General features: G+C 45.7%; 1 protein-coding gene across 2 annotated transcripts; it reads right to left on the reverse strand.

Moving 5' to 3' along the window:
* Positions 1–970: 970 nt before the first annotated feature.
* LOC129833389 (aminoacyl tRNA synthase complex-interacting multifunctional protein 2-like) lies at positions 971–5,900 on the reverse strand. Of its 2 annotated transcripts, none has more exons than XM_055897960.1 (4): positions 5,760–5,900; positions 4,128–4,346; positions 3,412–3,646; positions 971–2,040 (listed from the first exon to the last, which is right to left on the reverse strand). In XM_055897960.1, exons 1-4 carry the CDS (start codon positions 5,772–5,774, stop codon positions 1,652–1,654), a joined length of 858 nt encoding a protein of 285 aa, XP_055753935.1. In that variant the 5' UTR covers positions 5,775–5,900; the 3' UTR covers positions 971–1,651. The 2 variants fall into 2 exon arrangements, with proteins under 2 accessions (XP_055753935.1, XP_055753934.1); XM_055897959.1 differs by having other exon boundaries at positions 5,646–5,900.
* Positions 5,901–15,342: the final 9,442 nt, after the last annotated feature.

Raw genomic sequence — 15,342 nt, forward strand, 5'->3', positions numbered from 1 at the left:
ATGATGCAGACATGAAGCGCAAAAAAAACCTAATATAGGGGACTTGCATTGGATTTGTGCCACATATGCTAAGAAGTTGTCATTTGGTGACAGTGACCAGGTAAACCACAGCATGGATTGATGTCTGACCTTGTCCATAGACTGCTGGCATGGTAAGGAAACCAGATGCACAACTTTTACAGGGGACAGGGGGGGACATGCCCCCCTACACATTCTGAAATTGTATTTTTGCCCCCCCTGTTTTATAATTGATAAGTGATACAAAACGAGGCCTGGAGGAAACCAAGAGGTCATTTTGTAATGTGGGTGAACTATCCCATTCAAGGTCATTCTGTGTGTAACACCTAACACATACACTAAGTGTACAAAACATTAGGGACACCTTCCTAATATTGATTTAGCCCCTCTTCTGCGCTCAGAACAGCCTCATTTCATCAGGGCATGGACTCTACAAGGTGTCGAAAGCATTCCACAGGGGTGCTGACCCATGTTGACTACAGCTGGCTGGATGTCCTTTGGGTAGTGGACCATTCTTGATACACACAGGAAACTGTTGAGCATGAAAAGCCCAGCAGCGTTGCAGTTCTTTACACAAACCGGTGTGCCTGGCACCTACTACCATATCCTGTTCAAAGGCACTTAAATGTTTTGTCTTGCCCATTCACCCTCAATGGTGAATACACAATCCATGTCTAATTGTCTCAAGGCTTAACAATCCTTCTTTAACCTCTCTCCTCCCCTACATCTACACTGATTGAAGTGGATTTAACAGGTGACATTTCACCTGGATTCACCTGGTCAGTCTGTTATGTAAAGAGCAGGTGTTTCTAATGTTTTGTACAGTTACACTCATTGATGTCACAAAGTAACAGTCTCATTCTTTCTCAGGTTATATAAGTGAAGGTTCAAGCGATGAAGAAAAGCTGAAACTAACCATACATACTGACAAAAGAAACGGGGGAAACCACAGTTCAAAGTTTGATCCAAAGTGGACATTTTAGTGATTTAAGAACAAAAACACAACAAAGTTTTACTTTTCATACTGTAGATATCACATCAGTAGGTCCTGTTGAGTCACATTTTTCAAACGCTTCTTTAGTTAAACAGCAAGTCACACCCCATTACCCCCCCCATCTGTTTAGATCATCTTGTTAGGCACGAGGGAGGGAGTACTGTGTTTACAGCCCTTTTATAATTCAATACATGCCCATTGCAGCGTCCAAATCATCTTAAAATGCTCCCTTCAAGAAATCCACAATGACTAAAAACAGGTGAAAGTAATGTGTCAAAAACAACGTTATTTCTGGCTCCACCATACCGCCTTCACTATCTATATCTGTTCAGTCATTGCAAAGCTTAGATACACAAGTGACTAAGGGAGCATTTCTAGAGTATTGGGATGTGACATTCAATGATTCCCTTTTCGTTCTGAGCACAGTGCAGAGATACAGTTAAACCCCATAGGCTGGGTCCTGGTGGCGCTCCAGGAAGAAGTCACCCTTACACAGATCTAGGGTCAGACTATTACTTCACCCCCAAACCTCTATTCCCAACAAGGGGACTGAGGCAATATCTGACTCTGGATCAATGGCTAGTGGGTATCTTCTACCTACTCCATGGAAGTACCCTGAGATCTGCTAGGCAGCTGTGGTCACTGCAGTAGAGGGTGGGCGGGGCCAAAGTGGCCCAGGTTCTCACACGCTTTAAGCCAGCGCTGGACGTTGGCTGGAGAGGAGGCGGCGGGGCCTGTCTGGAGGACGCAGCAATAACAGGCGATGTCAGCCAGCGAGAGCTCGGGACCGGCCAGCCAGGAGTCGCGACCCAAAGCGCCGTTGAGGGCGCGGAGGACTGCCGACTGCTCCTTAGCGCTTCCCTCAGCCAGCTGGAAGAAGGCGGTGTCCACCCAACTGTCCACCAGTGTAGCCAGGGCGGGGTCGCTGGGGTAAGGGGCAACGAGGCGGAACAAGAAGCGTGCCACGTTGGCCTCGCCCTCGATGGGGCACATGTTCTGAATACTGAACTTCATCTGCAGCTTTGAGACTAGAGATACAGAGAGGGGAGACAGAGAGCGAGAGGGGAGACAGAGAGCGAGAGGGGAGACCGGAAGAGAGAGGGGAGACCGGAAGAGAGAGGGGAGACAGAGAGCGAGAGGGGAGACCGGAAGAGAGAGGAGAGACCGGAAGAGAGAGGAGAGACCGGAAGAGAGAGGAGAGACCGGAAGAGAGAGGGGAGACCGGAAGAGAGAGGGGAGACCGGAAGAGAGAGGGGAGACCGGAAGAGAGAGGGGAGACCGGAAGAGAGAGGGGAGACCGGAAGAGAGAGGGGAGACAGAGAGCGAGAGGGGAGACAGAGAGCGAGAGGGGAGACCGGAAGAGAGAGGGGAGACCGGAAGAGAGAGGGGAGACAGAGAGCGAGAGGGGAGACCGGAAGAGAGAGGAGAGACCGGAAGAGAGAGGGGAGACCGGAAGAGAGAGGGGAGACCGGAAGAGAGAGGGGAGACCGGAAGAGAGAGGGGAGACCGGAAGAGAGAGGGGAGACCGGAAGAGAGAGGGGAGACCGGAAGAGAGAGGGGAGACCGGAAGAGAGAGGGGAGACCGGAAGAGAGAGGGGAGACCGGAAGAGAGAGGGGAGACCGGGAGAGAGAGGGGAGACCGGGAGAGAGAGGGGAGACCGGGAGAGAGAGGGGAGACCGGAAGAGAGAGGGGAGACCGGAAGAGAGAGGGGAGACCGGAAGAGAGAGGGGAGACCGGAAGAGAGAGGGGAGACCGGAAGAGAGAGGGGAGACCGGAAGAGAGAGGAGAGACCGGAAGAGAGAGGAGAGACCGGAAGAGAGAGGAGAGACCGGAAGAGAGAGGAGAGACCGGAAGAGAGAGGAGAGACCGGAAGAGAGAGGAGAGACCGGAAGAGAGAGGAGAGACCGGAAGAGAGAGGAGAGACCGGAAGAGAGAGGAGAGACCGGAAGAGAGAGGAGAGACCGGAAGAGAGAGGAGAGACGGAAGAGAGAGGAGAGACCGGAAGAGAGAGGAGAGACCGGAAGAGAGAGGGTACATTTACTCCAGAGATAATCTAAATAGGTGTAAAAAATGTTTAAAGCAGCTAACAATGAAAGGACACATTGACCATACATATGAATAGTAAATGATGAGCGATACTTGTACGTCTGACATCACATCTCCCTAACCTAGCCCAGTCACGTCAGTTCAAAGCTAGGTGACATTCCCAGCCATACCCTGTCTCTTACTCCACTACTCTTTCTACCCCCCACCTCCCAACATTCCCCTCTTTTTCTACCCAGTTTCTCCACCCCCTTCACTTAACCCAATCTGCCCACCCCATATTTCTCCACCTACAGTCCCCACTCTAAACCTTCTACTCTTTTACTACCCTGTCTCTGACTACCCCCATCCTCACCATCTTTCCATATAAGGGTGAAGCCCAGCTGGAAACGCTGGCGGACGTAGCTGTCTGCGTAGCGCGGCCCCAGGCAGGAGAGGAGCTGCGCGGGCACACCGGACACTGACGAGTGGACATGCACGCTGGAGAGCACCCGGTAGCGCTGGCACAGCATTGCGTGGAGCACCAGAAGGGTGAGGGGCGGTCGTGCTGGATTGGCGTTGATTACAATGTCCCGGAGGGCACCCAAGTCCTAATGGGTACAGGACAAATTATGATGATACCCTCATAAGGCGTTTCCACCAAACTTGGCACAGCCGAAATAGACAAATTAAGCGGAGTATTGACGAAACTCAACTTAATGAATTGCTATTCCTATAAGATCTCTAACAGACAAGAGCTCCACCTCTCTAACAGACACGAGCTCTACTCCTATAAGATCTCTAACAGACAAGAGCTCTACTCCTATAAGATCTCTAACAGAGACGAGCTCTATTCCTATAAGATCCCTAACAGACAAGAGCTCTACTCCTATAAGATCTCTAACAGACAAGAGCTCTACTCCTATAAGATCTCTAACAGAGACGAGCTCTACTCCTATAAGATCTCTAACAGACACGAGCTCTATTCCTATAAGATCCCTAATAGACAAGAGCTCTACTCCTATAAGATCTCTAACAGACAAGTGCTCTTTTCCTATCAGAGCTCTAAATGACAAGGGCTCTATTCCTCACCTTGCCCAGTAGGGAGTCCAGGTCTGCAGTGCCTCTAAAGGCTGTGGCTGTGGGGCTCTGGGAGAGAGAAGTCACAGTCTGGTCCAGGTCAGCGTCGGGTGTGGTCACGGTCTTGGCCAGGCCATCCACAGCTGCCTTCAGTTCATAGAGCCTGCGCATGATCTCATCCTGACGTACCTCCAGGTCTCTGAACGCAGGGTCCACCTCTGTCCCTCCATTCTACGGGAAGGGGGAATGGAGAGCTATGGTTAACACATATATAGCACATTAAGACAAACACACACATCAGCCGTTACAGTTGATTTTATACTGACGCAGCTCCAAAGCCTGCACTGCAGGGCCCACCTGTCTGTTATTCAAGACAAAAGAGAAAGTAAACACACCCTGCCACAAACAAACACACACCCATGCTGCCCTCAGGGCCCTGTGAAAGAAATGTGTTAACACAATACAAAGACATTACATGATCCTTCTCTAAACCTGTTAGGCCCAATGTTCCCTCCAAGCTGCACGCAAGCTCACCCGGGACTGCCGCTAGATTGACCTTCTCAACTTAGAGTTTTCCCTGTTAGTTAACATTATCAACGCTTCCCTTTACTGTGGCAATTGTGATCAAATCAACGCAATATTAGCAACTTTCAGTGCAACATTGGTTAGGCCTTTGTCACACTGAGGGACTAAGTAGTCGGGCAGATAATTGTTTTAGGGGGAATGAACACTGAGGGAGGTGAAGGGATTGATTGCAAAGAAAGCTGCGTTTCCTGAGGAAATCTTTAGCTGAGGTGTCAACAAAACACCAAATGTGAAAACAGAAATGTGTCATTGAGGCATTCTTATAAACTAGCTAGATAATTTGGTCTGATGATTGTAAACAGGGAGTCATTGTTGATAAGGCTGAATTCAGAGCCATTCCTATAGCCAGCTAGCAACATTATAATAGACTGCTCGGGTTATGGCTGAATCCATTAGCCTACATGGCATACCTTCATATAGAAAAGGCTACTAGAAATGACTACTCGGCTATAAAACCTAGTTGATCATCATACTGTATAATGACATGTTTTTTGCAGCTGTCTCTCTAACGTTAACTAGCTACAGTAGTAAGTTACTGGCAGTCAGTTACACCCACCCATATCATCCACTCAGTCTAGGACACAAAATGTCTGACCTGGGCCAATCATATGCTTGCTGCTAAAATAAAAATATAGGTCCTGAGTAGTGTACTGGTAACGTCCTGTCACAAATTCTAGTGGGGACAACCAAAACATCTAACTACAGTAGTTTACTCAACTAGTCAGCCACACATCATTGCGTCAGCCGAATAGGAAATTGGTAGGGTTGAAGCTAGGCTAACGTTAGCTAACGTTAATTATCTGGCAAATTATCTAGCTGTTGTTGTGGGGCTATGTAACGTTAACTCATTTTTGACGACAAAATGTCATATTTATTAGCTGGCTAGTTAATTCATGACATTAGTAAAATTAGCTAGTCATTTATGGTCGAAATTCAATTAGTTACCTGAAGCGCATGTTCGGGGCAGCTACTTGCACTTCTCTGCGCGTGGATATTCGGCAATTTGTACATGCAGGTTGGCAAATCAATCTTTATGTCATCCCCAAAGACGGGCTTTACCTGGTACATGGGCATATTGTTGGGTGGTTAGTGCCCTCCAAATTAAAAATTACAACCAATTTTCCAGCAACAGCTGACTTCTGGGGACGTTACTTGACAGACGGCTGCAGCAGCCCGCGACCGAAAGGAAGGATGCCCGACTCGGTGTCGCACGTCACATCCGGTGAAAGTGATTCGAGTTCAAAGTGATCTTTGATTTGATCAGGTCCGTCCGGGCCAGGTACGATTTTGTGTGTATAAGGAATATTTCTCCCTATGCAGCTAATGACTAGTCCTGGTCTAATATACTGTAGCTACTGCAGTTATTGCTTAATATCAGCAGCAGTGGCGACGCTCATTCAGAGCAGGTGGGAAGACAACCAGTTTAGCTAAAAAAATTATATATATATTATATATATTCTTCCTGTTTTGCATGTTATTTGGGCATCAATACGTGTGTCACATATCAGTAAAATATATATATATAATTGAGTTAATAAATCCGCATACAAACACGGTCTCTTTTTTGTTTTCTTGTGTAAAGCAGCTCCAAAATGCTGCTTTACACAAGTGGTGTTTCAGCCTAGCTCAGTGCTTTCTGTGTCATATGAAGCATTACATATGAAGAGAAATTATACATAAAACGTATCGGTGCTCATCGGCCATTCGACATAAACATTACACAACAAGTTGGAAATCGCAAATTCAACAATGAGTGCTAAGGAGCCACTGCAGCCCCGGATCAGTGGCGTCAGAGGAGATGGCTTTTGTGCTATTGTGTGTGTTTTTTCACATTATTTGTAACTTATTTTGTACATAATGTTTCTGCCACCGTCTATTATGACCGAAAAGAGATTCTGGATATCAGGACAGCGATTACTCACCTCGTACTGGACAAAGATTTTTTCTTTAATGAGTTGGACGCGAAGGATTTACTTCAGACTCCCGACAAGGCCCAAATCCCCATCATTCTCATGAAGACGAGACAGAGATATCAGGGACGTAGGTCGGGTTGCCTTGTAAGGATCCGACGACGAGTGGGTAATCCGCCTCTACCATCAGTCCTTTTAGCCAACGTGCAGTCATTTCATAATAAAATGGATGATATCCGATCAAGACTATCTTACCTCCGGGACATTAAAAACTGTAATATCTTATGTTTCACCGAGTCGTAGCTGAACGACTACATGGATAACATACAGCTGGCTGGATTTTTGGTCCATCGACAAGATAGAACATGTGCCTCCGGTAAGACAAGGGGTGGAGGTCTGTGTGTATTTGTAAATAACAGCTAGTGTACAAAATCTAATATTAAGGAAGTCTCAAGGTTTTACTCGCCTGAGGTAGAGTATCTCATAATAAGCAGTAGACCACACAATTTACCAAGAGTTTTCATCTCTATTTTTTCGTAGCTGTCTATTTACCAGCACAAACTGATGCTGGCGTTATGATCGCACTCAACAAGCTGTATAAGGCCATAAGCAAATAAGAAAAAGCTCATCCAGAGGCGGCGCTCCTAGTGGCCCGTGGACTTTAATGCAGGGAAACTTAAATCCGTTTTACCTCATTTCTACCAGCATGTTACATGTGCAACCAGAGGAAAAAAACTATAGACCACCTTTACGCGTACATACCCCAAACACGTACACGTACATACCCCAAACAGAAGCCATGGATTACAAGCAACATCTGCACTGAGCCAAAGGGTAGAACTGCCGCTTTCAAGGAGCAGGACTCTAACCCGGACGCTTATAAGAAATCCCACTATGACATCAGATGAAGCATCAAACAGGCAAGCGTCAATACAGGATTAAGATTGGATCGTACTACACTGGATCCGATACTCGTCGGATGTGGCAGGGCTTGCAAACTATTACAGACTACAAAGGGAAGCACAGCCGCGAGCTGCCCAGTGACACGAGCCTACCAGACAAGCTAAATTACTTCTATGCTCGCTTCGAGGCAAGCAACACTGAAGCATGCATGAGAGCATCAGCTGTTCCGGACAACTGTGTGATCACGCTCTCCGTTCCCGATGTGAGTAAGACCTTTAAACAGGTCAACATTCACAAGGCCGCAGGGCCAGATGGATTACCAGGATGTGTAGTCCGAGCATGCGCTGACCAACTGGCAGTTGTCTTCACTGACATTTTAAACCTGTCCCTGACCGAGTCTGTAATACCAACATGTTTCAAAGAAACCACCCTGTACCCAAGAACACCAGGGTAACCTGCCTAAATGACTACCGACCCATAGTCATGAAGTGCTTTAGCCATGAAGTGCTTTGAAAGGCTGGTCATGGCTCACATCAACACCATTATCTCAGAAACCCACTCATATTTTCATACCGCCCCAACAGATCCACAGATAATGCAATCTCTATTGCACTCCACACTACCATTTTCCCACCTGGACAAAAGGAACACCTAAGTAAGAATTCTATGCATTGACTACAGCTCAGCGTTCAACACCATAGTGCCCTCAAAGCTCATCACTAAGCTAAGGACCCTGGGACTAAACACCTCCCTCTGCAACTGGATCCTGGACTTCCAGTCGGGCCGCCCCCAGGTGATAAGGGTACGTAACAACATATCTGCGATACTGATCCTCAACACGGGGGCCCCTCAGGGGTGCGTGCTCTGTCCCCTCCTGTACTCCCTGTTCACCCATGACTGCATGATAAAGCATGACTCCAACACCATCATTAAGTTTGCCGACAACACAACACCAACTATGATGAGACAGCCAATAGGGAGGAGGTCAGAGACCTGGCAGTGTGATGCCAGGTAAACAACCTCTCACTCAACGTGGTCAAGACAAAGGAGATGATTGTGGACTACAGGAAAAGGAGGACCGAGCACGCCCCCATTCTCATCGACGGGGCTGTAGTGGAGCAGCTTGAGAGCTTCAAGTTTTTTGGTGTCCACATCACCAACAAACTATCATGGACCAAACACACCAAGACAGTCGTGAAGAGGGCACGACAATGCCTATTCCCCCTCAAGAGACTGAAAAAATGTGGTCCTCAGATCCTCAAAAAGTTCTACAGCTGCACCATCGAGAGCATCCTGACTGGTTGCATCACCGCCTGGTATGGCAACTGCTTGGCCTCCGACCGCAAGGCACTACAGACGGTAGTGCGTACAGCCCAGTACATCACTGGGGCCAAGCTTCCTGACATCCAGGAACTCTATACTAGGCGGTGTCAGAGGAAGGCCCTAACTCCAGCCACCCAGTCATAGAATGTTTTTTCTGCTACCGCACGTCAAGCTGTTCCGGAGCGTCAAGTCTAGGTCCAAAAGGCTTCTTAGCAGCTTCTACCCCCAAGCCATAATAAGACTCTGGAACAGCTAATGAAATGGCTACCCAGACTATTTGCATTGTCCCCCCCCCCACCACCATTATTTTTACGCTGCTGCTTCTCTCTGTTTATTATCTATGCATAGTCATTTTACCTCTACCTACATGTACATATTACCTCAATTACCTCGACTAACCTGTGCATTGACTCTGTACCGGTACGCCCTGTTTATAGAGTACTGTTATTTTATTGTTGCTCTTTAATTATTTGTTATTTTTCTATTTTCTTTTTTACTTCAGTTTATTTTCTTAAAACTGCATTTTTGGTAAAGGGAATATAAGTAAGCATTTCACTGTAAGGTCTACACTGTTTGTATTCGGCGCATGTGACAAATACAATTTGATTTCATTTGATTTGATCCCAGGCTGTGTTACAGCCGGCTATAACTGGGAGACCCATGGGATGGTGCACAATTGGACCAGCATCTTCCGGGTTAGGGGAGGGTTTGGCCGGCCGCGATGTCCCTGTCTCATCATGCTGTAGCGACTCCTTGTGGCGGGCCGGGCTCCTGCAAGCTGACCTCGATCGTCAGTTCGACAGTGTTTCCTCCGACACATTGGTGCGGCTGGCTTCAGGGTTAAGCGAGCAGTGCGGCTTGGCTCTCGACCTTCGCCGAGTCCGTAGGGGGGTTGCAGCGATGAGACAAGACTATAACTGCCAATTGGATATCACGAAAAAGGGGGTAACGCCATGTGCCAGAAAAGTTTGAATACATTGACCAGCATGACTTCTTCTGCGTTCAAAACTACTGGAAACTCGGAACTGGGAAATCTCCGACTTTTGTGAGTTCAAGACAACTGGGAACTCGGATAATCGGGATTTCGGGCTTCTTTCTAGAGCCCACAAGAAGGACCGCCGCGCCACATTCCTGTTCAAGTGAGCACGGCACATCAAGGTCCAACAATGTATTGTATGCTGCTGCATAAATTATGTAATGTGCCAGGGAGATATGTATACTGTAGCCAAGAAAGTAATGCTAAGTGTATGTCGTGTAGTAAGCTGTTAGTACACAATGTTCCTCACCCTAATAATTTGATCTCTTTCCTCCCTCATAACGTAGCCTACTGTTCTGACTTGATGGTGCATATGTAGCCTATAGCCTGTTTTAGAGAAATGTCATCATCGAATATTGTAAGAGCTTTCATTGTCTGCTTATTTGACCCCTTTATTTATCCTACAGTTCTGATTTGGTGTACAGGGATAATACTGTAAGAACAGCCCATGTTCTGAATTCTGTCGCTGTACATTTCAAAAGTGCTGAACATATAGTTATATTGACTACGTCCATCCTAGTTCACTCATTAATGTCTTAATCGAAATTACGGAATGCCTCTTATCCTCTCGTCGTTCCCTTTTGCCATAGTTTGTACATCTCAATTGTCAGTAGAAACCACATTTGTTTCAGCAAGTCAGCCATATCAGCTATGTTTTTTAAAAAGGCAGTAAATGAGGCTGAATGAACCATTTCGCTGCCAGACAAGGCTCTGCTGATGTTGTAGTGGTAAGGATTCACTCCATGGTGCTGGAAACAAAGCTCTGCTGTTGGGACAGCTTTATGTAGGCCCTAACAGTTTGTGGGCACCGTTTGTCACCGTTATAGTGCAATGAATGTATTGTTTAGTGTTGTGTTGTGTCTTTGCTGGCATGCATTAAAAAAAAATTCTTTTCCCCACCAAGATTTACATGCTAAAATCACCACTGATCCGCAGGAGGAATCCTGAAATACTGTTCTACTGCACTCCATCATGCCTCCACTAGAGGGCCTCCTACCACCAGGGAGACATCTGGAGATGCAGGGAAAGGGAAAGGCGTCAGCAAACCACATAGAGATAGATAGAGGACTCATCTTTATATCTGTGCTATTATAGTGTCTGTGACAGCATGGGCAGTTCGATTGAGGCTACAACCCATAGGAAGCCCCACCCAGTTAACTATTTTGACTTCTTTAAAATGGTGGAAATGTGGTAGAAGCACTCAATAGCAATGTCCATGCTAAAACGGTTTAAATCCATGATGAGTCCTCAATCTCTATGACACAGCAGCACATCTCTGATAGACTCCTAGACCTCTCATCATTAGAGCCCACTAGTCCAGTCCCCCTGACTATGTGACCGGACCAGGAAACACTCTAGGCCCTAGCTGAATATATATTTCTGGACATGTGGAATTCAGCAGAGCCTGGAATCATCCATCCCATTGGTTATTTCATTTGGTATCATTTGTATCTCGCAGTAGGCTAAACATAGAGGTAGAAAAATAAGAGGTGTGTGTGTGTGTAGGTGTGTGTATTTGAGACCAAAGGACAGTATCACCTGTCTTCAATGACAAGGTAGTCTGCGTTTATTATTCTTGAGACCACAGGGCCAAATCCTATGTTGCAGTAACGTTAACCTTATAGGTGCAGACAGGACAGATGTACAGTGTGAGTTTCTAAGCATGTGTATGTGGTGTGAACACACAAAAGGATGAATGTGTGTCTGTCTGTCTTCCTTTTCCAGTTAGTCTTCCTGTATACTGTATTTGCTCAGTCCAGCTGTCTACCATAGTAATAATACGATAGGCATTTAGCAGTTGTTTTATCCAATGTGACTTGCAGAACTTTTGACATTGACAGTCATACAGCTTTCACACAGACACATATACGATGCACGCACGCACACACACACACACACACACACACACACACACACACACACACACACACACACACACACACACACACACACACACACACACACACACACACACACACACACACACACACACACACACACACACACACACACACACACACACAGGGACATTTTGTGTATGTGCACGTTCACAGTAAAGGTTGAATATGTGACTGTCTTTTTCACTGTTTCTAGTCTGTGTGTGTGCGTATACAGTATGTCACATTTATTCAGTATATGTGGCCCATGCGGGACTCAAACCCTGGTTTTGCCAGCACCATGCTCTACCCACTGAGCCATTGGAACTACATGTTTAGGGCTATGGGATGATTTCTAGTGGCAGAACCCAATAGAAAAAACCAGAGTGGTTATATTTGAGTAGCTATGCAAATGTCAACGTGCCAGAGGCTGGTCTTGTGGTAGTGCTGCTCCCGGACCACACATACCCGCTGGCAACAGGGTTACGAATCCTACCTCTGTCTCCCTCCATTGAATTAGCTTTCTCTTACTTCCACAAAGCATTCCAGGATGTATGCAACAAGCATGCCCCTTTCAAACAATACATAGTTAAGGGCAGAGACAACCCTTGGTTCTCAGGTGAACTAGCTGAAATCATAAGGAAACGCAATACTGTGTGGGCTAAAGCAAGAAGGTCTGATTCGGCTGATGATTGGATGGCTTTTGTCCTACCTGTTTTGAAAGGAGGTGATCCCATTCTATAGAATAACAATTGGCCCATGTCTAAATTGTCTGTTATGCCAAAGTAACAGAGTTCCTAGTCAATAAGCAGCTTAAAGACTACCTCAAGGAAAACAATATTTTGAGTGGTTTGCAATCAGGTTTCAGGGCAAGCCACATCACTGTTACAACAACATGTATGGTTTTGGATGATATTCACTGTGCTCTGAATAAGAAGTTGCATTATGCCATGTTAATAGATTTGTCAAAGGCATTTGACACTGTGGACCATACTGTATTGGTGCAGAGACTGAAGTGTATTGGGATTACCGGTCATGCTCTACAGTGGTTTGTGAACTACATGTCAAATAGAACCCAGTTTAATAAGGCAGATGGTTGTAAGTCTGACATCATAAAGCTGCACTCAGGTGTTCCTCAAGGATCAATTGTAAGTCCCCTGTTGTTCATTATATAGAACAACACATTGGGAGACATATTGAGACAGTTGATGTAAAATTGTGGTGCAGATGACACTGTTCTCTATTCAAGTGGCAGCAGTTTGACTTTGGCTTTTGAAAAAGCTCAAACAGCTTTTAACATCCTTCAACAGAATCTGTAGGATTTGAAGCTTGTTCTGAATTCCTCTAAAACAAAATATAATGGTATTTTCCAATACTAAACACTCTGAAAACCATGCCATTAGTACCTTGGAAGGAAATTCAATAGAGCAAGTCAAGACGTACAAATATCTGGGAGTTTGAGTGGATGAGAAGCTGAGCTTCATTAATCATGTTGAGAATAGGTTTTTATTACCGGCATTAGGCTTGTTTTTCTTTGGAGGCCAGAAAAGAGCTGGTACGGTGTACATTCCTGTCTGTCTTGGACTACAGTGATGTCATTTATATGCAGACCTCAAACACTACCCTGAAGGCACTTGATTCCGTGTATCATGCAGCTCTTAGGTTAATTACCAACCAAAAGCATCTGACACGCCACTGTGATCTCCATAGTGCTGTTGGCTGGTCTTCGTTGACTCTATGTAGGCTCAGACATTGGTATACTATGATCTATAAGGCCATTTTGGGAAAACTGCCTCTTTCTCTCTGTTCTTCTTTGATAAGGTCAGAAAATAAATACCAATTATGGTCTCACTCTAGTTACTTTTAACAGTTTCTAAAACCAGAATGGCTCATGGCAAAACGTGTTTTAGCTACTCAGCTCCGTGGTTTTGAAACCCCAGGAGCTTGTTTCCTTGGAGGAGTTTAAAACTTTGTTTGACTCACGTTACTGAGGATTGTGATTGTCATTCGGACTTGACGTGGGGATACATATGATAGTTTTTTTTGTCTATGACGCTTGCATGATTCTGTAATTGAAAAAAATAAATATGGTGTGTCTGTCAGTTGTTACATATTTGTCTAAAACATTGTTCCTCTGCTGCTGTCTTGGTTGGACCAGGTCTCTCTTGAAAAATTGATTTTTATCTCAATGAGACAAAGCTGGATAAATGAAGGTTAAATAAAAATCTGTCTCCCTTTCTACTGTATCTGTCCTTTGAACAAATAAAATACTTAAAAAGACATTAACAAAAAACAAGGTACAGTCCCGATTATTTAATGAATTAACTGTATGTACTGTAAGTTGCGTAAATAAAATATTTCAATAACAGGAGATTTGGAAACCCAATCGTTCCCCCACTCCAGGAATGACCTGAAAGCAAGCAGCAGAGACGAGAGAGCTGGCACAGCATTAGACCCAACAGCATCTCCTCTAACATGTTACACCTGTTTGGTTCACCTTCCACCTTCCTCCTCTCACTCCCCTGTCAAGGGACCTCTCTGTCTTAGTGGACTAAGTCCTGTTACACCGTACATCATGACATCATCAACCCACATACCATACCATACGATATGCATGGAAATTCATTTTGTGAAGCCAGCATACAAATAAACAAAACGATACAATACACAATACACTATAATACATTCAAACTGGAAAATACTGGAAAGATAATAATGAATGTACAACACAATTATTCTATCTCTGCAGTCTACTGTCCGACCATGTATTGTGCCTACATCTGTCCTATGTCCCACTGTTCAGCATCCTACATCTGTCCCATGTCCCTCTGTTCAGCATCCTACATCTGTCCTATGTCCCACTGTTCAGCATCCTACATCTGTCCTATGTCCCACTGTTAAGCATCCTACATCTGTCCTATGTCCCACTGTTCAGCATCCTACATCTTTCCTACGTCCCACTGTTCAGCATTCTACATCTGTCCCATGTCCCACTGTTCAGCATTCTACATCTGTCCTATGTCCCACTGTTCAGCATCCTACATCTTTCCTACGTCCCACTGTTCAGCATCCTACATCTGTCCCATGTCCCACTGTTCAGCATCCTACATCTGTCTATGTCCCACTGTTCAGCATCCTACATCTGTCCTATGTCCCACTGTTCAGCATCCTACATCTGTCCTATGTCCCACTGTTCAGCATTCTACATCTGTCCCATGTCCCACTGTTCAGCATCCTACATCTGTCCTATGTCCCACTGTTCAGCATCCTACATCTGTCCTATGTCTCACTGTTCAGCATCCCACACCTGTCCTATGTCCCACTGTTCAGCATCCTACATCTGTCCTATGTCCCACTGTTCAGCATCCTACATCTTTCCTACTTCCCACTGTTCAGCATCCTACATCTGTCCTATGCCCCACTGTTCAGCATTCTACATCTGTCCTATGTCCCACTGTTCAGCATTCTACATCTGTCCTATGTCCCACTGTTCAGCATCCTACATCTGTCCCATGTCCCACTGTTCAGCATCCTACATCTGTCCTATGTCCCACTGTTCAGCATCCTACATCTTTCCTACGTCCCACTGTTCA

The sequence above is a fragment of the Salvelinus fontinalis genome, chromosome 34 (genome assembly GCF_029448725.1).
Source record: "Salvelinus fontinalis isolate EN_2023a chromosome 34, ASM2944872v1, whole genome shotgun sequence".
NCBI classification, from domain to species: domain Eukaryota; kingdom Metazoa; phylum Chordata; class Actinopteri; order Salmoniformes; family Salmonidae; genus Salvelinus; species Salvelinus fontinalis.